Source organism: Hydra vulgaris, chromosome 13 (assembly GCF_038396675.1).
Source record: "Hydra vulgaris chromosome 13, alternate assembly HydraT2T_AEP".
Lineage (NCBI taxonomy): Eukaryota > Metazoa > Cnidaria > Hydrozoa > Anthoathecata > Hydridae > Hydra > Hydra vulgaris.
This window is the reverse complement of record NC_088932.1, coordinates 51,371,583-51,397,350: the sequence shown is the minus strand read 5'-3', so window position 1 is coordinate 51,397,350 and position 25,768 is coordinate 51,371,583. Positions and strand designations below refer to the sequence as shown.

At 27.3% G+C, this 25,768-nt stretch overlaps 1 protein-coding gene across 2 annotated transcripts in view; it reads left to right on the top strand.

Moving 5' to 3' along the window:
• LOC100214671 (C-myc promoter-binding protein) overlaps nucleotides 1-25,768 on the top strand; it is a 49,063-nt gene that overhangs the window by 17,843 nt on the left and 5,452 nt on the right. Inside the window, exons 14-29 of one of the 2 annotated variants that reach the window (XM_065816646.1) lie at nucleotides 977-1,050; nucleotides 5,283-5,350; nucleotides 5,443-5,516; nucleotides 5,904-6,049; nucleotides 9,843-9,889; nucleotides 10,481-10,543; nucleotides 11,336-11,480; nucleotides 11,598-11,638; nucleotides 11,783-11,882; nucleotides 12,185-12,229; nucleotides 12,484-12,612; nucleotides 12,824-13,121; nucleotides 18,567-18,954; nucleotides 20,551-20,602; nucleotides 21,486-21,618; nucleotides 21,720-21,968. In XM_065816646.1, the coding sequence (XP_065672718.1) occupies nucleotides 977-1,050; nucleotides 5,283-5,350; nucleotides 5,443-5,516; nucleotides 5,904-6,049; nucleotides 9,843-9,889; nucleotides 10,481-10,543; nucleotides 11,336-11,480; nucleotides 11,598-11,638; nucleotides 11,783-11,882; nucleotides 12,185-12,229; nucleotides 12,484-12,612; nucleotides 12,824-13,121; nucleotides 18,567-18,954; nucleotides 20,551-20,602; nucleotides 21,486-21,618; nucleotides 21,720-21,968 (2,052 nt within the window). Of the gene's footprint in view, nucleotides 1-976; nucleotides 1,051-5,282; nucleotides 5,351-5,442; nucleotides 5,517-5,903; nucleotides 6,050-9,842; nucleotides 9,890-10,480; nucleotides 10,544-11,335; nucleotides 11,481-11,597; nucleotides 11,639-11,782; nucleotides 11,883-12,184; nucleotides 12,230-12,483; nucleotides 12,617-12,823; nucleotides 13,122-18,566; nucleotides 18,955-20,550; nucleotides 20,603-21,485; nucleotides 21,619-21,719; nucleotides 21,969-25,768 lie in introns of both variants that reach the window. The other variant, XM_065816647.1, reaches the window with a different exon arrangement.

Sequence of the window (25,768 nt, the reverse complement as noted above, 5' to 3'; positions counted from 1 at the left end):
TTCCAAAAGCAACAAACAAAGCAACTTTCCTATTTAAAAGTTGGGTGTTCTCAAGTCTTTCATGATTTAAGTGTGAAGAACCTGATATCATGGTAATTGTTGAATTTGTAAAAAAAATTGTCAAACTTGAAGCAAATTTAACAGCAAAAATTGTTGTTTTCACAGTGGCAGTTGATATTTTTTGGACTAGGCATCGACATATTTTTGTCCTTGGTATGAAACTTCTGGGACAATTTTGCAAAAATAAGATGTCAGGAAAATTTAAGACACCTGGGAGAAGGGGTTTTTTAGAGACTTATCGTTAGAAAGATCTCAATGTTCATTTAAAGAAATAGAAAGTCTTGGGAGGAATTTACAAAATATATGGCCTATAATATAAGCCTCCGGCTACTAAATCTTCTTGATGAAATAATAGTTTGCGGTATTTTTTGCCAATCATGGAGTTACACATAGTTCTTGAAGTTACCAACAAGACATCTGTTCATTTAAAAATCATCTATAGTCTAGTGTAAAAAAATGTTATAATAATTAACCCCTGGCTAATTTCACTATTTAGCCAAGGCCATGGTTGCAATTAAATATAGATTTTTTGCAGGGTTTTTGACTTTTATAAATTTTTTAAAACAACGTTTTTATTTATTGTTGTCAGTTAAAGAGTATATAGTAAATGTTCATTTGTTGTTAAAACTGGGTAATCTGGTTACACTGGTTAAAACTGGTTAAACTTGTTAGAATGAATAAGCTCATTTAAAACATATACCTTTATTGAATAAATTCAAACTAATATTTATATCGAATAAATTCAAAAAACAGTTTTATCGAATAAATGCAAACTAATACTTTTATTGAATATATTCAAACAAATAGTTTTATTGATTAAATCATTTGTTTTAAAAGTTTTTTTAATTCTTTTTTATTGAAATCAGAAATCTCTTGTTTACAAACTAAGTTGATATAAGTTTTTTTATATTTTAAGTTCCAAATGAAGATAATAATTCAGCTGTAGAAATGGCTCCCTTAAATGTTGATTCTGTATCTGTTTCAAGAAAGGTAAGTGTATTTAAATGGCTACATCATTAAATTTTATAAAGTTCATTTTAGAATGAGCACAATCCTAATATATTCTGCACACTTTCATTTTGTCCTTAAAATGATAATTTTTATCTAGACATTTTTAAAAACAGAAATAATAGATGAATAATGAAAAATGTAAAGTTTTAAGTTAGCCTTATACAGTACCAGATTTAGAGATTTGGAGGTCTCTGGGAAACCAAGGAGTGGAGATCCTTTGGCCTCAAATGATTTTCCAAATAAAATGGACAATTTTTTCTTTATTCAATTTTTTCAATAAATAATTTATTGTGAAACCAAGTATAGATTCTTTTATTATTTTATAAACATATAAATATAATCAAGAACAAGAATTATCTGAAATTAAATTTACTGATTGCCTGATTGGAGTGAATATAGATTCAAAAGCAATTCTATGAGTGTGTGTTGGGGGGGTACCTCCCCCACCCCTTTTTTCAGACATGTTCATAAAAGCTATAGTAAACTGAAGCTTTGCTATTTAGGTAGCATTTGAAGAACAAAAGTTAGTGTGTTAGAGATATGGAAAAACAAGCTGAGCCATCTTTTCTTTATTTATCATTAGATGTTCTTTGTTTTTACTAGTGTAAGCAAACAAATTGCATCTCCTACTTGCTTTTTGGCTCCCTTTGCCTGATGAAGTTTTATAGCATGAAAAAATTATAAATCATAAATAAAGCAGTTGTAGTGCAATGGTTAGAGTCCTGGCTTACAACCAAGAGGTCAGATGTTCAATGCTGGTTCTATTTCAATAAGCAACAGTCGTAAGGAAGAAGACGTGAACTTTCTTGTTAAATGCTCTTCTGCAGTGCTAAGTAATAAGACTGTAAGGACTTCTAGGAGCTTCTTAATGACCAAAAAAAAATCCACCAAGGTTTTGAACATAAAGTTAATTGGGAATATTACAGTCTCCTTTAATGTAGTTTTCCTAATATTGTATTCTTTTTGGTTTTTTTAAGGGCACATAAATTTATCTTCTCATTGATGTATATGTTTAAAATTTAATAACTGCCATGACCAGTGCAATTGACTAGGAATATTGTAGTCCCCTTTAATGCAGCTTTTCTATATTGTAATCTTATCAACATTCTTTGCTCCAGTTTTTTGCTAGCACACATAAGTTAGTTAAATTTTCTGCCTGCACTATGTCAAGCTAAAAAATAGCTGGTTACACTGGTGGCAAGTTTCTTTATTCTACACTGACACACACATCTCACCTCATCTCATGTCTAAATATAACTTAACTAAAATTGACTTGCTCCAGGCTAGGAATTTTACTATTAAGGGGTAAACAGATTCTATCTGTTGACCAGCCTCGCACTCCTCCATCTATTAGGCTGGCATAGATGTATTTTCAATACATTTTTTCCAGTTTTGGATGTTGAATGCTGGATCTTTTTTACTCAATGCATGGGTTTTGCTTGTGTCTCTGTTTTTATGACTAGGCAACTCATTCTATTATCTCCTACTGAAGGTACAGCTCTAAAACTCAATTATATGGTTCTGAGGACAGCTAATAATCAGGTTTCCGAACACTGTGGTAGCTCTCAGAGAGGCATCAACAGCTGTAAAATATCAAATTACTAACAGGGTCATGCTGCGCATGGGTGATGTCCCTGTTTGTGCTTATGGTGTGAATTGTTGAGGCCACTTTTGGAACCTTTTGCTACAGCTTAGGGTTTATTAATTGTATTGAGGCAATTGCTTGGACTATTTAATAGTGTACTTAGTACTATCTGTATTTTGAGTCAGGTACTTTAACAAATTTAAAAATGACTAAATTACCAAAAACTACAAAGCACAAAAAACCATTGTCATCACCAAGCTCTCTAAATCTATCATTTACTAATATCCGTGGTTTTCAAAGTAACTTTTCTTCTGTTGAGTCTTATCTCTTGCAAAGTTCACAAGACCTGCTTGCTTTTTGTGAGACTAATTTGAGTTTGGCTGTCTCATCTTGTGATCTTAGTGTTGATGGTTATCTTCTATTAATTTGTAAAGATTCCAATAGTCACATGCTTGGTCTTGGCATCTATATTCGTAAGAACTCACCCATTTGTTGGGAAACTAGGTTTAAATCCACAGGCTATTCTTATATGTGCTTTCATATAGCACCACTTCACTTTATAACCTTTCTCTTTGTTCTATATCACTCTCCTTCATCTCAACACTTCACTTTTTTCAATGTATATTTTTGATATTTCTGATCAAATTGGCCGAGCCCTTTCTCTTTAACTGTCAGCCAATATCATTGGTGACTTTAATGCTCATCAAACTGAATCGTTTGGCTCAGTGTCAGTGACTCTGCAGGTGTTGAGGCCCACAACTTTTGCCTTTCTCAATCTCTAGCACAAATAATCAACTTTCCAACTCTCTTTCCAGACAATTCAAATCATTTACCTTCTCTACTTGTCTTGTTTCTTATCAGTGCTTAGTTTTTCCATATTCACCCTTAGGTGCTTCTGATCACAGTTTGATCTCTCTAAAACTATTATCTCATTCTACTTCGTCATCCCCCTCTCATTGTACCTCTTACAACTACCTTAAAGCTGACTGGGACTCTTTCCGTGATTTTCTTTGTGATGGCCCTTGGGCAGAAATCTTTCATCTTCTTGCTGACAAATCTGCTTCTTACGTAACTTCTTGGACTCAGGCTGGCATGGAATCCTTTGTTCCCTCTTGACAATTACAAATCAAAACTAATTCTTCTCTATGGTTTTCCTCTCATTGTGCTTTTGCAATTTCCAATCATAACCATTACTTTCATATCTATCAGCAGAACAATTCTCCAGAAAACAGACCACTGTTTATTATTACTAGAAACCATTGTAAAAAGGTTTTATCTAATGCCAAAGCCTGCTATTCTCAGGTCATGAAATCTTGTATTTCATATCACTCCAGCTTCTGTATCTAAAGTGATTTCTTGTTAAGACTCTTCAACAGCTTGTGGTCCAAACAACATACCTGTTATAGTCTTAAAGAAGTGTTTTTCAGAGCCATCATCTATACTTTTAAAACTATTTAACAAGTGCTTATCAGAGTCTTGTTTTCTAAGTGGAAAGCAGCACCTGTTATCCCTATTTGCAAAAATTCTGGAGAGCGATCTGACTCATCTAACTACTGTCCCATTAGTCTTCTTACTATCATAAGCAAGGTTTTTAAGTCTTTAATTAATAAACATTTAATCTCATTTCTCGAATCTAATAACTTACTCTCTGATTATAAATATGGAATTTGGTCTTCTTGCTCTGATTTGTTAACAGTAATACCCAATAGGTTTTATCATGCATTAGATAGAAGTGGAGAGGTTAAAGTTAGAGTTCTCGACATCTCTAAAGGCTTTGATAAAGTTTGGCATTCTGGTTTTCTCCATAGGTTTTCTTTTTACAGTGTGTCTGGTAACATCTTTAAGATTATTGAATCCTTCCTTACTAACTGTAGTATAAAAGTTGTCCTCGATGGACAGCACTCTTCTTCATATCCTGTAACTTCAGGGGTTCCTCAAGGTTCTATCCTTGGCTCTATACTCTTTTTAATTTACATTAGCAATCTTCCAAAAATTCTCAAATCTAAGGTGGCGTTGGTCGCTGATGAAACTCCCATTTATTCTTTTCTTGATAAAAGGCCAACAACCTCTGATTGCTTGGAGAGGTAGAAGTAGAAAACTAATAGTAGGAGTGAGAAAATTCAAAGAGAAGGCCTTACATATTGTATGAATGAGCTTTAGTTGAGAAAAGAAAATGCTCTAGATTGTTTATTTTAGAGAAACAGCATAAGAGGATGGCAAAAGCCTGATCATGATGATGATGATGGTAATGAGGATGATGATGATCATGTTGATTATAATGATGTTTATATATCCATATATATACAAAATATGACATGAATTTTGAATAAAAAAGTATATACTTTAGGATGTATAAATATTTATGCAGCCCCGGTCACAAACCTGGCCCCGGCTATATTATATCAAACCTCGGCCCTGGCCTCGACCCTGGCCTTGACCCTGGCCCTGGTCAAATATCAACCCCGGTCGCTTACTACCAGTGCATTAGGTTAAATTATAGGAGATGAAATATTTTTGCTGCTAGTTTAACCTTTTTTTTTTTCCACAGTAAAAATAATTTTTTTATTTGAGAAATTGCAGAAACTATGAAGTTAATGTTTTTTTATTATTATTAAATTCACTCTAGGAAAATATTGAAGTAGATATTCAAGAAGCATTTTTACGGTTTCATGCCCAAATTCTTCAGGGTTATGAGTATGTTTGTTATATTGAAATTAAGCATTAAATTATTTTTAAATGTTCTTAATTTTATCTTTTTAACTTTGTTTGTAATTTTATTATTTTAGTCAGTATCTGCTTCCAATTACATCACGTCCTAATATTGGATCAAGAGATTTAACTACTCTATTTGATCTAGCCGGTATTAATAGTTTAATAGTTAACTCTGTTTGAACATTAGTATTAAAATAATGTAATTGAAAAGACATTTTTTATATATTAACAGTTTGATAATATAGTTAACTCTGTTTGATCATTAGTATTAAAATGATGTAATTAAAAAGACATTTTTTATATATTAACAGTTTGATAATATAGTTAACTCTGTTTGATCATTAGTATTAAAATGATGTAATTAAAAAGACATTTTTTATATATTAAGTTTGTGTTTGGTTCAAATCAAATCAAATTAGTTGAAATTTAGAATTGCCGATTACATTTTATTGAGCACCATAACTTATTAAAATTTATATGTGCTACCACAAAGCACTATGATAGTTTGATAGAAAAAGTTTTTATTTTTACCAAGGTTTTATGAAGAGTCGCCCCCGTGGTACTGAGAAATTTTTTCAGCTGCTTACTAGAACTCAGTTGTTTAATCACTTTGTTGAAATTCGTTCATTATCATCTTCAAATGATGCAGTTCTTATGTTTTTTGATGAATGTATTGATAAGGTATTGTTATTTGATTGATTATATTGCCATATTGATATGGTATATTGATTAATTGTAATATTATTAATTATAATTATCAATATCATATTAGTTTTATATAATATGTTGTTATAATGTTCTTATAGTAACATAATACTTATATAATTTATATAAATATAAATTATATTATGTTATCTAATACAAGTTTTTTAATAAAATGAAAATGATGTCATATGAATGATAATTATGTTTGCTTATATATAAATAATAATTATTATCATTAATTAATTACTAAATTAAAATGTATTTCTATAACATATTATAAACCAATTAGTTATATAATGTAGTAATAATTTTTGCACTGAGCCAAAATGCTGGTATTAAAAGGCTTCATTCTTCGGCGCAGTTTATTATCTACAGCTACATAAATGTTTATACAAAAGCACTCTTGTCTTGTTCAATTTTATTTCAAAAACATATTTTAACAATAACCTGCTAATAAATAACAATGATTTTTTAATTAATCTATTAACAAGAAGCAATCTTTTAGCAGTGAGGAGTTGGGCGGTAAAGTAGATCTTTTAAATTTTCTTTGTAAGTCAAGTCAGTTGAAATGATTGGTTGATTGAAATTGTAAATATAACATCCCTCAATGAGTCATGCCTATTACTTGAGAGTATATATGTGTGTATATATATATATATATATATATATATATATATATATATATATATATATATATATATATATATATATATATATATATATGTATATATATATATATATATATATATATATATATATATATATATATATATATATATGTATATGTATATGTATATGTATATGTATATATATATATATATATATATATATATATATATATACAGATCTTGTGATGAAGCGGGAGCAATCACTCTGCACACATGAAACACGCTCCTAAATGACCTTCTGGGAGCAACAAATAGTGCTCGCTAGTTTCGTTACAAGAGTAAAAAACCATGCTCATCTGAAGAACTTGCGAGGAAAAAAATTATAAGTTGGTTTTAAAGAAAATGTATTTTTAGTAAAAAAAATTTTCTGAACCCAAAATATGTTTAAACAGTAGAGTTTGCATATTGTTAAATCAAGAAGTTATATTTGTAATAAAGTAAGTCACACATAATTTAAGTGTGGTGTACTTTAATTTTAATTTATGCTATTTAATTTATACTTTTATTATCCATTTGACAAAAAACTTCGCTTAACTAGAACTTTCACTTTGAATTGCATAAAAGTCCATGTAATAAAATATCAAAACTAACAACACTTCAATGAAAATTCCAAAGCTAAATGTTAAAAAATTAAATATCAAGTGTAATATTTATAAATATCTTATAAATAAATATCTAGCGTAAAAAATTTATAAAACTAAAACTTCATCACTGATATCTTTGAATCGATCTTATATTAAAGTCTATTTATTAAAAAAGTTTAAGCTAAACAAAACTAAAAAAAAAAAAAAGTTTCAGTTAACAATATGTATAACAAATATATTTGTTATATAACTTTGAATTGAAACTTTTGAAAGTGTGCTCACAAACAATAAAAGAAAAAATGTAACGCCTTTATTTTAACAAAAGAAAAAGTGTAACATCACTATTTTCACAAACGCATTTCTCAAAATATACGTCAGTATATAAGTTATTTATATATTATATTTTTATAAGTATATATATACTAACACTAATATATATTATGTTGGTATAAGTCTATTATATATTTATTAAGTATATATAACAAATTATTCACCTGATTATAATTATATCAAGCATTCAGTTTAAATTAGAATGCAGTTTTCTGTTTCGTAAAAACAATGAATGGAAATAAAAAATTTAAACTTGATTGAATTTTGAAAAATCGAAAGTTTTATTCCACAAGATTTTGTAAAAACGTAAGATTCTCTTGCATTACTGTTTTTAATTTTTCACGCATCTTTTGTAAATAAAAGAAATATTCCTAATCTTTTTATTTTTATTATTATATATTACTTATTTATTAACTATTATTTATTTTAAATTAAATTAAACATTTTTCTGTTGTCCGCAAACATTAAAAATGTTTCTGAATGTCCACAATCAAGCATATTAATTTAACTCTGATAGGAAATAATTATGTTATGTCATGTTATGTTGTCAACTTATAGTAAATGGCGAGATTTCATTGTTTTTATTTAATATTATTTACTAAAAAACCAAAGCTTTTTCTTCTGATTTCCCTGACTTCACTTTAAAAAAATTCATGCAAAAGATTGCCCACCCTTTCCTTTATACCCACTGGTACACTTTTGAATGACCCCCTCCCTATACTTGTGTACATAATTTATGAATGGCCCCATGGCAACTAAATCCCAACTCTGAATATCGCTCTTGAAGACTTGATGCCGAGCGTGCATAATCGCGCTTGTTGATATTGTGTTTCATTTTATTCATCACATGCACTGATATATATATATATATATATATATATATATATATATATATATATATATATATATATATATATATATATATATATATATATATATATATATATATATATATCATTAATTCACAATAAACTAAAATGGAAACAAAAATGTATTTTGTTCTTTTTATTTTTAAATATTATGAGTAAAATATATACAATATGTAACTCCAAAAAATAAACCTAAACAAAATGATTTATATTGGTGCAACAATCGAATATGCAATATTTAACTTATTGGCTATTTAACGAATTTTCTTTGAAATCAAGGACTATCTTAAATTCAGATTTATTACATGTTTTTTCAGATATTCTCAAATATGATTTTGGAGTTTCATTCTAATATTCTCAAATATGATTTTGGAGTTTCTTTCATTTCTTTGCTCATTTTTTTATTTTATTTATTTGTGTTTTTATTTTTACTATTTTAAAAAATTATTCAGGGGTAATAAATGCAAATGAAAACAAAATAAAAATTATCAAAGAAAATTATTAGCATGTTGCATTAATTTAAAAACTAAAGCAGTGAGCATTAACTTTTGATCAACATCAAAAAAAACAAAAAAATTAAGTAATATTATTATAAAATTATGTATGTATATAAAATTATGTGGAAAGTTAAATTTTGAGGAAATGACATTTCAATTAAATAGTAAACATTTATTTATTAGTCCAATTAAAATATTGAAAAAGTTGATTAGTTTTTTAAATAATTTTAACCAAACAGGATTTAACAAATAAAAAAAAAGTGAACTCTAATTTATGGCCATTAGTGTATACTTATTGTATTTATATACTCAACCCTCGGAATTAGGGTCGGCATTCGGCAATTCCAATCTAACTGCCGACCTGAAAGTGTTTAAGGTTGGCAAAAAATTGCCGACCTCTTTTCTATCTTTTATGGTAAGACTTTTGTTTGAAATAATTTTTGCCAACCTGATGCCGACCTCTAAACGATTGAGGTCGGCAAATTATTGCTGACCTCATTTTTCCTAATTTCGAGGGTTGTATACTTGTAATATTTTTTTAATGTTATCTATTGTTTTATAATATTTATTAGTTTTTGTTAATTATATATTTGGGCAGCTTCCCTATTTCATGTAACTTTCATGTAACTTATTCTCTCTTTTTTTTTTTTTTTTTAAATAATGAATTTAATAAAAGAAAAGGTAGTAAATAAAATAAGTACTCTTTTTTGTTTTCGATACTAGTTTGTTTTTGTTTTTTTATCTATATAGAATGTTATCTATATAGATAAAAAAATATATATATAAAAGAAATATAAAAAAAATATTAAGATTTTTTTTAGTGTGATACGCCAGCACGATTATTGCACAATGAGCGTTTTTCAAATAGGTAATCTATGTTTACATTTAAACAATATGTAAATAGTATGCATAAATCTTAGAACTTTATGTTAATTTATGTTAATTTACAAAAATTTATTAATAAACACTTAAAATTCAAAAAGCTTTTAAAATTATAACTCTAAATTTTCCATTTCATTTAATAACACATTTTACATCTCTCCTTTTAACCCACTTTTGATCCACTTCATTCATCCTCCCACCCTTGGTACTATCAAATAAAAATTTAAATTTTAACATTGTCTTGAGTGTTAGGCTTGAGGTTTGCTTGAGAAACATTTCTCATGATAAATAGTTTGTTTTTTTATATATCAAAATGTATATATATTTAAAATACAGGAATTTTTTGTCACAAAATACTGCTTGCATACTTGAGTTTAAGAACAAATAACTATTTGAATATTTAATAATTACATTATTATTTTTATTTAAATTATTTTAAAATTATTAAAAGTTATTTTTACAATATTTATGGTTAAAGTTTTTGTGAATAATTGTAAAAATAATAGATTATACTCTAGTCTAAGTTTTTGTAAATTGTTTTAATTCAAATTTAATTAAACTATTTTTTATTTCTCAGTTTTACAACAGTTGTGGTCACACCTCCTGATAAAAATGGATTGCCTAAGGATGATTATTATATGTAAGAATTATATTTTGTAATTTTTTTTTCTTCTAGTGAAAATATTCACTATTGATGCAAAAGTATTTTTGTAATTATAAAAAAAAATATTTCAAACAAAGCACTTAACAAAAAATTATTGAATTTTCAAATCTTTGTAAGTTATTTAAAATGTAAAATTTGTGAAAATTAGTTCTTTTAAAACATGTGAAGAAATTTAAAAATGTTAAAAATCAATTATTTTATTTACATTAAATATTATTTGTGACTCTTAGTATATTCAATTTTTTCTGATATTACTGTTTTATTTTATTAACATTTGGCTGTATGTGTGTGTAAAAAAACAAAATAGTTCAGGAAGATGTGGGTCTTGAACCACAGACATTCCGTTCAAGTCAACGCCTTATCCAAATATGCTAAACACGTGTACAAGTATGAAAACAATCAACATACTTATTGTAATGTCATCAAGCAAGAGTATGTATGCAAAATTTAAAGAAAATCTATCATCAGGAAGTAACTCAAAAATTGATTGCAAGATTTGATCCTCACACACAAACAAACAAAAAGACAGAGACGATGAGTTAATAAGAACATTGGAAAAATATAAGTTATACATAATATTAAATATACCTAGAAATATAAAAACTAGTAAAATTAAAAGTTTTTATAATAAGCAAAATTAAAACATAATAACATAAAAATAATTTATCAAGAATTGATAAGTTTTTTAAATGATACAGTCAACATATGTTGCAATGAATTATAACTAAAATTTTAGATATTAGACTTTTTACAATTGTTTATTTTTAGTTACAATGGTTTCCCGAAGTTTAAACCTGAGTTATTCATTCAAATACCTTCCTCTCTTAATAACACATCATACTCTCACCTAAATACACCACCAAGATCACCTGTTGTTGGGCGCACTAAACATGAAAGAGAGCAAGGATCTGTGGTAAAACATTTTTAGATTCTAAAAAGATTTGCATATACAGTTATTGTTTATGACCGAAAAAAAAATTTTTTTTTGTCTTTTTTTTTTTTTTTGCTGATGCAATGACTGATTTTATAGAGTGCTAAAAAGCAGGCAAACAGTCCTATGATGTGGGCAAGGTAAAATTTTTTTTTTTACATGATGATCTAGATTTTTTTTTTAAATTTGCAAGACATCTTTTAAAATAAATTTTTTTGTTTTGTTTTGCTTAGGTTTGTATATGTAAATTTTTATAATTTTAAAAATGTTTTAAACTATACTAGATGTTTACTTGGTCATTGCTACACAATATGGTTCATTCAGCTCCCTGCTTTTGTGAAGTATCATCATGACAAAAAAAGTATGTTATACACTGCATTTGATGTAAGTTTTTTAGAGCACATTTAAGTTTATCAAAAATGATGATGATGATGATGATGATGATGATGATGATGATGATGATGATGATGATGATGATGATGATGATGATGATGATGATGATGATGATGATGATGATGACAATAATGATGATGAAAAAAATGATGATGAAAATGATGGTGATGAGGAGGAGGAGGAGGAAAAAATACTTTGGGGCATTTGAATACTAGTTCTTTATCTATATGTAGGAAATTGTATTGTTGATATTTTTTTTATAGATATTATTTTTTATATATATTTTTTTATAGATATTACAAAATATAAGTAAATCAAAAGCTAAGCTACCTGATGAGGTATTATTTTAATTTAATTTAATTTTTAAATATTTTTATTTTATATAATATATATATATATATATATATATATATATATATATATATATATATATATATATATATATATATATATATAAATATATATTTGTATATATTTGTTTATATAATATATGTATAATATTATATATATTTTATTTTAAATATTTTTAATTTAATTTTTAAATATTTTTATTTTAATTTCATAAAAACATTTATATTATTTTCCATTTGAGGTTTGCTTTCGTGTTTTGATGCAGCTGTCTGGCCAATTCAATCATCCAGCTTTGGCTGTTAAGGTTTTATTTGAAATGAAAAGAATAGGATTGCAACCTAATGCTGTTACATGGGGTTATTATCATAGGGCAAGTTTTTTATTGCCATATTTATTCAGCTTATGGTTATTATCACAATTTTTATTTATTTACAATTTTTACTATTATTTGCATGTTACTATTTGTATATTTTATTTATAATTTATTAATCATAGTAAACGCACTAGTTGTTTAAGATTTCGTTTTTAAATTTTTTATTATAAAACATTAAATTTTTTTAAAATATAAAACAACATTATAGGCAGTTTTAGAAGGAGAATGGCAACCAGAGGAGTTAAGAAGCTCACCACAAAAGTTGTGGAACAAAGCTCGCATTGTTTTTTCTGTTATACATGCATTTAAAAAATCACACAATGATTCTAAAAAGCTAGTAATTTTAAATGAAAGTGAGGATGACCTTTCAAGAGTTGGCATTAATCCTATTGTCAACACATTAATACAACTTGAAACTGAAAGTGTAGGTGCTGCCTCTGATGGTGGGTATAGTTCAGAGCTGCTATCAACAGAAGATTTAACAAGACAACAACCAGTTACAGAATGTGAGATTTTTATAAATTACTTTTTTGTTAACATGAATATTTTTTCTGTTTATAATACATTTATTTTGTATTTATATAATATACAAGTTGCTAAGTCAACAAAGTCTCCATAAAATTAAAAGAAGCAATAAACTGAAGTAGAACACAAGATATCTTTTATTTTAATTTTTTTTTAATTTTTTTTTAAAAAAAGTTTAAATACTAATATTTAATAGTCTCAAAAAATTTTTGTTTTTTTACTTTTATAAATTACCAAATATGTATTTTAATAAATAAATTATGTTGAAATCATGTTCTTAAAAAAAAATATTTTTCAACTATTTCATTGTCATCCTCAGTTAAAACATAAATAAAAAATGTAAGTAAATTTGGTATAAAATTAATTAAAAAGAAAAGAAGAGAAAACTATAAGTAACCATAGTAATGGTTGAATTTTAATAATCTACGTAAAAACTTATGTTTTTTTTTTATTGAACATAAATTAGTTGGTTTCAGTTAAATTTAAAAAAAGTTTTGGTTTTTCAGCAGTTCAATTAAACTGTATAAAGTTTATGTGTGTGTGTATATATAGCGGGTGTTTTTTTAAAGGTATAGAACTTTGAAATGGAATAAAACAAGGTATTTTTTTAAAAATGACGATGCAATTGACTTTATTCAAAAGATAATGTTTTGGCATTATAATTTAAATATAATTTCTGGCATATGACCATCACGGCTGATTTGAACGTAATCTAATCTGGAAGTCCAATTTTCAATCACTTTTTCCAACATTTGTGGCAGTATATCAGCAATAACGCGGCGAATGTTGTCTTCCAAGTGGTTGATCGTTTCGGGCTTATCGGCGTAGACTAGCGACTTCACATATCCCCCACAGAAAATAGTCAAGCGGCGTTAAGTCGCATGATCTTGGCCAATTCATGGGCCCGGATCTTGAAATTACGCGGTTACCAAACGTTTCCATCAGTAAATTGATAGTGGCACGAGCTGTGTGACATGTTGCGCCGTCTTGTTGAAACCACAGCTCCTGCACATTATGGTTGTACGCCTTGCGTACATTCGGTGAATTGACCCAATAAAAAAGTGATAGCGTGGCTTCAATTCTTGCGCGAGTTGGATTTTGTAAGCACGGAAGCCAAGATCTTTACGCAAAATCTTCCACAAAGTGGATGGACAGAGTTCCAATTCCTGTGCACGATGCCGGATAGAATGATTTGGGTCTTCCTCTACACTACGCTCTACAGCAGCAATGGCATCTTCAGTAGGTACTGTATGAGGTCTCTGTGGGTGCGCATTATCATGTAGAGTAAAGGTGGTGCGAAAACGGTCCACAGTTAATCAAGTTATTTGTTCTGATGGAGGATTATGTCAATCATAAAATGGACATAGTGCTCGATACATATTTCGAACAGAACTATTGTTTTCAAAATAAATTTGCATAATTTGGAAGTGTTGTTCAGGTGTCAGTCTATTCATGTTGAAATGCCAAACCAAACTAAACACAAATCACTTGACAACTGACAAAATGGCTGCCAGTTAAAGCAGTGTTGTTAACTTCAAGTTCTATACCTGTAAAAAAAACACCCTTTATATATATATATATATATATATATATATATATATATATATATATATATTTATATATATATATATATTTATATATATTTATATATATATTTATATATATATTTATATATATATATTTATGTATATATATGCTTATATATATATATTAGGCTAAGGGTGAAAATAAAAGTTTGGTCTATCAAAGAGTATTTTGTTGCGTCTAACTGTAAATGAACAAAAAATTTTAAAAAATATTAATATAAGACATGGGAAACTGCCCTATTTTGACCCTTATACATCAGACAGGTCCCTAATATTATAGAAAAAAATTTCTTTAAAAGTATGTCATGTTGGGTCTCAAATGAAGCAAAATTTTATAAAAATTTTAAAAATAATAACCATGTTTTATAAAAATATCTATAAAAAAAATTGACTCAAAAACACCGTGAAAAAAATTGAATTTTTTTCAAAATGTTAAAATATGGCAGTTTTTACACATTAAAATGTAAACTAATAATCTAAATAATAATTATTATTATTTTTGAAAATTTTATAAAATTTCACTTCATTTGAGACCCAACATGACATACTTTTAAAGAAATTTTTTTTCTATAATATTAGGGACCTGTCTGATGTTTAAGGGTCAAAATGGGGCACTTCCAGTAAAGCATTTTTATTTTTTACAAATGCTTCTGGTTTCATATATGTATTGGCAAATAAGTGTGGTTTGTTGTGATGAAATTCACGCTTTTGTTTATTTTCACCCCAGTCTAATATATATATATATATATATATATATATATATATATATATATATATATATATATATATATATATATATATATATATATATATATATATATATATATATAAAGCATGCTATCAGAAAAATCTGCCCACCTTTTCCGGTGTGGTAAAGCTAGTTAACGGTCGTTTTTTTAAATTATTTTATTTTGTGTGGTAGTGTTTGTATAATAAAACATTTTGGCAGAAAAAAACAGTTAAAAATATTATTTAGTTTCAAAATGTCAACCGAGCAAACTGAACAAAGATTTTTGATTGTTAATCAAAAATCTTTGTTTAGTTTGCACTTAAAAAATCCAAATTTATCGAATAGAAAGTTGGCAAAATCATTAAAAATATCAAGAAGAACTGTAGATACTGTTCTTAAACAGTTTACAGAACAGAAAACTATTCAGAGAAAACAAGGAAGTGGTAGAAAAAAATGCACAGCAAATCCTAGAGCTCTCGAACGGTTGGAAACTTCATTGGAAGAACATCCTGATTTGTCTGATAGATATCGAGTGAAAAAACTGAAGGTTTCCAATTTTTTTGTACACAAATGGCGACAGAGACTTGGATATCAAAGTTTTAAAGTAGTTAAAATGCCAAATCGAAGCGATAAACAAAATTCAACCGCAAAGAGTCGAGCTCAAAAGTTGTATGACAACTTGTTAACAAAACATAGTGGATGCATTTTGATGGATGACGAAACTTATGTTAAAATGGATTTTAAACAAATTCCTGGGCTACTATGCTTCTAAAATAAGAGGAAATGTGAGTGATAAATACAAGTATGTAATGACTGATAATTTTTCGAAAAAATTGATGATTTGGCAGGCACTTTGCTCTTGCGGCAAAAAATAGCCATTTCATGTTTGTTTGGGCACAATGAAATCTTTGGAATATGTGAAATGTTGTCTTTCTTGTATAAAACGACTAATTAAAGCTCATAGAAGTACTTCAGTATTGTTTTGGCCTGATTTAGCCACAATACATTACTCAAAAGATGCACAAAAGTTTTATGATGATAATGGAGTGATGTTGGTTCTGAAAAAGATGAATACTCCAAACTGCCCCGAATTACGTCCTGTTGAAAAATATTGGGCCATCATAAAAAAGAAATTGAAATTAAGTGGAAAAACAGTAAAATCAGCTACAGATTTGAAGAAAAAATGGGATTACGCTGCTAAAACTTACAAAAATCACTCTGTCCAGAAACTTATGGGAGGCATCAAAAAGAAAGTCAGAATTTTCTGTAAAACTTAATTTTTTTTTTGTTTTTTCCCTATTAATATGTAATCTTTACAGTCTTAATTTTTCAGAAATATATTGATTTAAATACATTTAAGCTTTCTTACATCCTTTTTTGATCAAGAAAGGTGGGCAGATTTTTCCGATAGCATGACTTTTTTTGAATTATAAATTATAAATTTTACTAGCCTATATTTATAAAATAATATAAAGATTGACTGTAATATATATTTTTTAATTAAATAAAAAGTTTATTAGCAAAATAAAACAAGTTTAAATAAGACTTTTTATTTAAAAAATAAAAAGTTATTTAGTTCAAAAGAAAATTAATATATTTGCTTAAAACTTTTGATTTTATTACATTGCAAAAAGATATAGAAAAGAATAAGATGCAGCAAGAATTATAAATAATGCAATGTTAGATTTTAAAATATGTTAGTATCATAACTCCTTTTTTATTATGTTTAAAAAAAGTGTTTCACTGTTTTAAAAAGGTTTATCTATAAAAGAAAGAGTTTCAATGTTGTTTAATTAATCCCCATGTTGTTAACATGTTGTTAAAACAATTACCGGTTGTTAAAAACAAATTCTTTACCAAATTTAAATAATATAGGACAAAAAATTAACTCTGTGAATTCTGTTATGAGTTACTTGGTAGTAAAATTGATTAAATTCTTTCATTTTAAGACCATCTAATTGGCTTGGCAATGACACTCAGTTGATGTAATGCAGGTCAAAGTTCGTCAGTATGTAAATCTTGAAACTCTTTTAACATATACCATGCTATTTTCAGATCTAATTTAAGTTATACATGTCAAGTTTAAGGACAATTCAATAAGTAGTATTTTTATTGGCTATCTTATCTCTCGAATAAGATCTTGAAAGAATATATATTTTCTGTACACTAGCTTTAAATCCAGTGTGATGTATTGTATCTCCATTATACTCAAATTAATTGACCTTGTTGTATTCCTTAACTGCCAATTCTTTGAAATTAACATCACAAAAACTTTTGAATAAATAATTTTCAGCAATTTTTTTAATTAAAAGTATAAACTGTCATTACTTTTTGCTTGATAAATAACTAAAACTTTAAAACTTACTTTAAAACACCATTATGCTAAATATGTAAAAAAATCCATTAAATACTTTAGTATTCAATCATCATGGCTTTTTAAAGTTTTTATAGACTTTAAAAATGAAAACCTATTTTCTCATAATTAAAGCATTTTTAATAATATATATCAATTAATTATTTTATAATCAGTTATAAAAACTTGATAGTTTTTCCTTTTAAATTTAAATTTTTGTTTTAAAAACTTTGTATACAGTTTTTTTTTTTTTTACTTTCAGTTAGATGAAGTTAAATCACTGCTAATTTTATAGCTTAATTAGGGCCATGGATGAAAAAGAGGCAAAAAAAATATGGAAAAGTATCAATTTATATCTAATATTTTAAATGTCTTTTTGCAACGATTTTTGAGCAGATTAGAATCTCTTGTGTTAATAAGTTAATATATTAAATTATAAATAATGCAATCCTTGCTCCAGACCAAGTTTACAGAATAGAATAATTTTGAAGTTGTTATTCTTGGATAATTCAGAACCAACTGGCTCGAAGTTATTTATAACTTTTGGTCAGGTGGATTACTGTATCTTCTTCAAAGTTTATAGGGTTATATTCTTCTGCATTTTTTGATATCAAAGTTAAATATTTCGTTTTTGAAGGTAAAAAAATACAATAAAATGTGTAGAAGTTTTTTTTTTATGAAGATTATAACGATCATTATGATGATGGTGATGATGATGATTATCATTTCTGTGATTATGATGTAAACATTTTATTAGGTTTAATTGAATTTGGCGAAGAACCAAAGAAGTCTCTAAGTAGCAATAATATTGTTTCTATGAAAAAACATATTCGAAATCTAAGTATGAGCAGTCAGATTTCAGATAATGAAATTATCAATCAAATCAAAATTAATAAGCTTAAAGAAACATCTCGTTCTTTGAGTACAAGCATGGTCGACAGTCCAACTACTTCTCTCGAAAAAATGTGGAACAATAATTTGTCTCTGGGTAGTTCGTGTCCAAAGTCGTTTTATGTTCAAAAATCTCCTATCTCCTTAGAGGCTGTGATATGCAGTAGTCAAATATGTTCAACATGTGATAAAATTATCTATGATGAAGAAGTTATGGGGGCATGGAGTGCTGATGATTCAAATCTCAATATATTGTAATATTTTTATAAATTCTCTATATAATATAAAAGTGCAATATATAATTTTTTAAATATATTTAGAGTCTAAATTGTATATAGGGCTATGAGAGAGAATTCTTATATAGTTTTTAATTATGAATTAAATTTTGATACAGGAAAATCTCACTTAGAAAACAAATCTCGCTCAATTATTATCAGTGCATCATTATTTTCTATTGTAACACCTCATAAATAAAATTTTGGACAAAATTTAAAAATTAATATTTTAAGAACTAATAAGTTTTATTATTTAATATTTCATCTGTTAATATGTTAGTATACGTAGTTTATAAATATATTAAAATAATTATTTTAAATACCATATTTAGCAATATTATAAAGTTTTTTTGAAAGATGTTTTATTTGAGTAAGGAAAGTTTTTTATTCATCTTTGAATAACAATATCTAATTCTTGCTTCAAGCTCTTCTAAATTCTCAGCTCTCCAATTATTCTTGTACACTAGCTATTTTAAATCACCCCAAAAGTTTTCAATTGGTCTTGCTTCTGGAATGTTAGCTGGGTTTATTTCTTTGGGTACAACTTTGTTTTTTTTCAATTTTAAAAAGTCAATGACCGACTTTGCGTAATGTGATCGAGCTAGATCATGCTAGAAGATAAACTCATTGCCTTTTTTATAATATTCTGATACTAGAGGAAGTAAAGTTTTTTCTAGTATCTTTTTATAAGTGTTCTGGTTGATCGCCTGCTTACTGTGATGAATATAAAAAGGGCTTATTCCACGGGGGCTGTTGCAACAAGAAACTAAGAGCTTGTCCTCGTAATTTTTACACAAATTGTATCTTATTTGGTCAGAACATTGAGAAGGATCAGCGGCATAAAACCTACCATTACCAGCTAATGTGCTATTGTTTAAGGCAAAAATAGCTTTCATCATCCATAACAAAATCCAAGTTTTTATAATTTTTGTACAATTTATGACATTTAGGGCGCATAGCTTTCTTCTGCTGATGGCTGCGATCTGGATGATTTGTTTTTTTGAAAGTTTGAATGTTAGTCATTGTTTTAATACTTGGGAAATTCGAGTTTGACTACAGTTAAAAACTTGAGCTACTTTCTTTTGGGAGCACCCTGACTTGTTTTCAAAAAATGCAGCAATATTTGGAATATTTTCTTTAGTAGCTACCTTAGGGATTCGACCACTTCCAACTTTTTTTTTTAGAGATCCATTCTCCAATTTTAAAAATTTCCATAATTTTGTCGAGGTCCTTTACTTTGATCATTTTATTTTCAGTATTTAAATAATATTTTTAACTTAATTAAATTAAATTTAAATAGATTATAAAATCCTCTTTCAAATAAGTATAAAGGTTATTTGCGTGCATGAAATAAATTACATAATAAATGCAATTAAAATTTGTCCGAAATTTTATTTATAGGGTGTTTTATAGCATTAAAGTTTACAGTTATGTTGTCATAGTAGCATTACAGTTAATGTAGTTTTATCAAAAGTTATTATGATCTTAAGTATCAGTAATGAATATAAATAATTAATATATATAAAATATGTGCATAGTTATATAAAATATGTCGTTTTCGATTTTTTTTTTTAGGTGTCCATTTTGTCAAACAAAACGAGTACCAATGCTAGAGATTAAGTTAAAAGTAAAGTTTTATTTTTTCTGTTTATTTTTTTTATTTATTGGGTAAAATACATGTGTTAATGTGTTTAAATAAGTTTTTAAATCGTTGATTTCTTTGTTATTTATTTATTATATATTGTTATTATTAGTGTTTACCATCTATTATTATTGTAAAACTTTAAATAATATATCCATTTCTTAAAATTATGTTTTTGATTTATTTTTTTGATGATGCTCACACTTTTGGTTTATTTTCATCTTTTATTTACATGTTTATTTAATATTACATACTTTTAAAGGTCATTTAATATACTTCAATCTCAATGTTGTGTTGTACTAGCATTTTAGTTTTTTTACATTAATGTTTTTTGTGTGTTTGAGATTCATTGTGACATTCTTGTTTCCAATCAGATATTTGCTTATTAAACTAACTGTCAAAAAAGCTTCAATAACTGTTTTTCTAATTGTGCATAATCAAACATACTTAAAAACTTTTACTTTATTGTTTCTTATGTTTTCTAATATTGAACCTTGAAATATAGTATAGGATGTAATGCTCAATAAAATGTTTGTTGAACAGTTCTATCAACAATTAAAACAATGAATCCAGAAATTTAAAAAAAAAAAACTATTATTAAGTTCACTTTTTTCTTCATAGGAATAAAAAAAATGTTTTTCTTAAAGAAAAGTTTATTTCCAGATCAAGTCCAAAATTAGATTTATGATTTATGTAATTTATGTATGATTTATGTAATTTATGTATGATTTATGTTATATTATATAGTTTATAGTCCCCTTTATTATTTCCATAACTTTATTTAATATAAAATTCTATATGTGGATATGAAATATATAAATACATCTTATTATTAGATTGGGCCAAACAATACAAGTTTTTTATTTAGGATTACTCACAGAATTTGGGCTCAAGAAATAATATTGAATGTAAAGAAGGTTGTGTTTCAAATCAAAATTCATTCTCACTTTCTAGCCTTAGTGATTCATTAGTCTCAAAAGTTCCTTCTGAAAAAGAAACAAGTTGGTTTATATCCATTATACTTTCAATTTTTTTATATCCATTATGTATACAATTTTTGTTTGACTATTCTTTTAACTTTGATTATTTTTCCATAATGAAGGTTCAATTCAGCAACTGGAAGACTTTTTTTCTCCTTCATTGGATCAGTTACCAGGAACTTCTGCAAAACCTGCCTCTGTAAAGCATGAAAGTGCATTGAATAGTCTTATTACAGTTGAGGATAACTTCAATGCTTGTTCAAGCCCAAGTCACAGCTCATCAGGTGCAGTCGAAACACCACAGAGACCTTTCATTGTAAAACATAGAAAAACAATCAGTAATTGTAGCACAGGTGTCAGTTCATTTTTGGGTAAAAAAAAATCATTGTTACTTTGTTTAAATATGTTTTTAATTTTATATTACTTTGTCATTGTAATCTCGTTACAATAATAGCTAATTATTCATGTCACAGATAACAGTTGATTTCAAAATTACTTGATTTTAAAATTTGTTTTGAAAATTTTTATTTATAATTATTCTGCTTACTTCGTCAAGTTTAAATCATATATCAAGTTTACCCAAGTTATCTTTAACTTATCTAGAAACTTCTGCACCTGTCATGGTAGCAGCTTCAGACAAAGGACAAACTTCTTTATTTAATTTGTGCCATTTCTTTGAAAGTCTAATAAAATTGTTAATTAATGTGTTAAGTGCCATTTTATGTGTGCATATTACTTTGAAAGTAATAAAATAGTCGATACTAACAGCTTTAAAATGTTAAGTCTCACACCGTAACATCTCACACCGTAAACACTTAGTAAAATCCCAAAAAGAATTTAGTTTTTTGAAAAAAATATTTTAAAAGTTTAAAATTGAAATTTTTTTAAAATGTGATTGCTATTTTATGGTTTTTTGAATTTATAATTTTGTAATTCTTTTTCCTCTAATGATAGATACATAAAAAACTTAAGCATTTCTATTTATCTTAATGTGCATTTTTGTATAGAAAAATTAATCTTATAGCTTGTTGAGCACAATACCTTAACAAGAAAAAAATGTTCTTAAATTTAGATTTTAGTTTATTACTGAGTGTGTTAAATGCTTATTGAGGATCTAGAGTTATGTGCCAGCTAAGCATGGAGCCAGCTACTTTTTATGAAGCCTCTGTTACAAACTTTATGCATCGCTCACTGCTTGAGTGTGACATTAAAACTTTTAAAATTTCTAGTCAACTTTTCAAAATTCAGCGAAAATTTCACCTGATTAGATCTTTGGCTAAATATCTTTTGTCGGAAACTATTCCAGTCCATCATTTCTGTGTAGTCTGTATTTCTGTGTAGTAGCAAGGAAATTTTTTTTAGGGTGTATAAAAATTCTTGATAAAATTTCTTTAAGAAGCTAGGCTTCTTGAAATTATAATTCTTTAAAAACCCAATTTTCAGATATGAATCCAATTGTCTACTACCATCGTTAAAAGCAAGTTTTCTAGATGCGCAAAGAAAGCTTTTTCTCTCAGTTACTTAGTCTATTACTTTTAAGAAATCGTGGCAATTTTATGATTTGAAATACATGTTCTGCTCAATTTGTGAATGGTTGACTTTTTTTTAGTATGAAACCATACAATTTTAAAACAATTTTAAGCTAAGATTTTGTGCTCCTCTGTTTAGATTTCAAGGTTTTTTCTTGGGTGCTTAATAAGGAGGGAGGGGGAATAAAAGGGTGAGACCAACTAAAACTGCATCGAAGCTGGTAAAGTATAACTGCTTGTTGATCTCACTTGGGTCTTTGGCTGGGTTGACTTTTCTGAAGTTGAATGATTTTTGGCTGAGTTGACTTCTCTAAAGTTGATTCCTTGAATCTTTTAGTACGATTAAGATGATTCGAAGAAATTCCAGTATAAAAAAAAGTGTTGATAACCTGGAGAGAAGACAAAAAGGTCATTGTTTCCATTCTGCATTTTCTGCATAAGTCAGGGTTGGTGGTAAGATCTTCAACCCAAACCAGAAGTAATTGGTAATTACTGGTAATAGATGCCAGTGATGGCTCACGCATTATCCATCTGTATGGGCAAAAAAGTCTAAAAGATGATTTTAGACTTAAAAACTAAGTGAGCCTTTGGATTTCTGGTAAAAAGGATGAACTTTTGAACAAGTGAAATGATATTTTCAATATCAATGATGTTTTTTATTTCATCTTGTATGACCAAATTGATAGTTCACCTGCCATAAATTAGAGCAAAGAAGGATTTTTGATAATCAAAACCAGATCTTTGCTTTCAGTTGTGGCTGTCTCATAAAATTCACAAAAATCCTCATTAATTTGGGATTCATCATCCACAATACGGAAGTACGCCACAGTACGGAAGGACATCAATACCTATATAGTTTGAAAATTCATAAAAATTATTAAAAGTAAATGAAAGGTTCAACCAGTTGTTGGTTCGGCTAATAATGCCTGCTCTTTTCCTGAGTTATTAGCTGATTCATTCATCATGAGTGCAAAGAAATCTCTTTCCTTTATTGTTTTTGATAATTTACATTAGATAACTAACAAAATATCCAACGGAATTTCATTCTTAATTGGAATAGATTTAAAGACTCCTTTTTCTTTCTTCTGATAGTCAAGCCTTGACAGCCGAGAAAAATTAGACTAGAAAAAATATGTTTGAGAGCTTTTCTTGCATCCTTCATACCTTGTAGATGTTGAGTAGAAAGTTTACTGGAAACTGTAGTATCTGAAGTACTTGTCAAAATCATTTCATTACCAGATCAGTTAAAATGGCTAGCTTCATGACAACAAAACTTCTCATGAGCTTTCTTCTAATTATTTAATTCATTAATAACACTTAATAAAGCTGATTTTCTTTCTCTTGATTCAGGAGGCAGCGGTAGCTTCATATCAGTAGCTTTGACAGAGGAGGAATAAAAGACTTTTTCTTTAACAGCATTATACTTAATCCACTTATATTTATCTTCTCAGCTGGGCAGATATCAACTAATGTTTTTTTCCATTCCAACCTTGTGTTGAACTAGATATGGATGACGAGAAATAACAGGGTTCCCACTCCTCCTTAAAAACCTTAAATATCCTTAAGAAAAAAAATTCTCCTTAAAAGTCATTAAATAATCTTAAAAAAAGATAAAATTTGACTGCTCTCCTTAATTTCTCCTTACTTTTTTTTTATTTTTAATCATTTAGGAATTTTTATTAAAGTGAAGGATTATACTTATTAACAAAGAAAAAAGTTTGCAAACTATCAATAAGCTATATGTTTATTGATAGTTTGCAAACCTATATTTCTATATATATTTATATATATGTAAAGTAATATATTAATTTATAATAATTTTTCTGTTTGTATTTAAAATTTATTGAAAAAAATAAGATTCTGTTTCCAATGTTTTTTCCTTACTTTTTATTAAAAAAAGTGTCATTTGTGACCAAATCTCCTTAAATATTAGGAAAATGTCTCCTTAAATCTCCTTAAAATCCTTACTTTTAGCCTCAGTTTTAATAGTGGGAACCCTGAATAAAGAATTCTTTAAAAATCTCTTATTTAAAGTTGTTATTTAAAAACTTTTATGAGTTGTTGATGATGTCGGCTTTTTTGTTGATCCCCACTATTGTAATCAACAAGTTCTGAACTGTTTGTTTCAGTTTGTAACTCCAACTCATCAACGGAAAATGATGATAGTTGTGCAGCTGATAAAATTCGCACATTGGCCAATTTTATCAGCTGCACAACATTAGTTTAAATGATAAACCATCCATCCTGTAATTTTTTCTATTTCTATATCACTATTTTACTTCTACATCAATTGGATATAGGTAACTAGCAGAGTACCTCAAGGCTCGGTACTCTGGGACCCATACTATTTGTTCTATACATTGATGATATTGTTGGAAAATATTACATATTACTGTAGTATCACAACATGATGTTAATAAAACATCGCAATAGGCTAAAATATTTAAAAAAAGTCAACCATGGTCTATAAACTTCAACGAGGAAAAATGCAACGTAATGCAATTTGGTCAAAATAACCAGAATTATAGCTACAAACTAAATAAACATAAAATGAAAAAAACTGAAAAGAAAAAAGACTTGGGTGTTTACATAAGACCATAAATGGGAGGAACGTATTGCAACTGTAACTTATAAAGCAAACT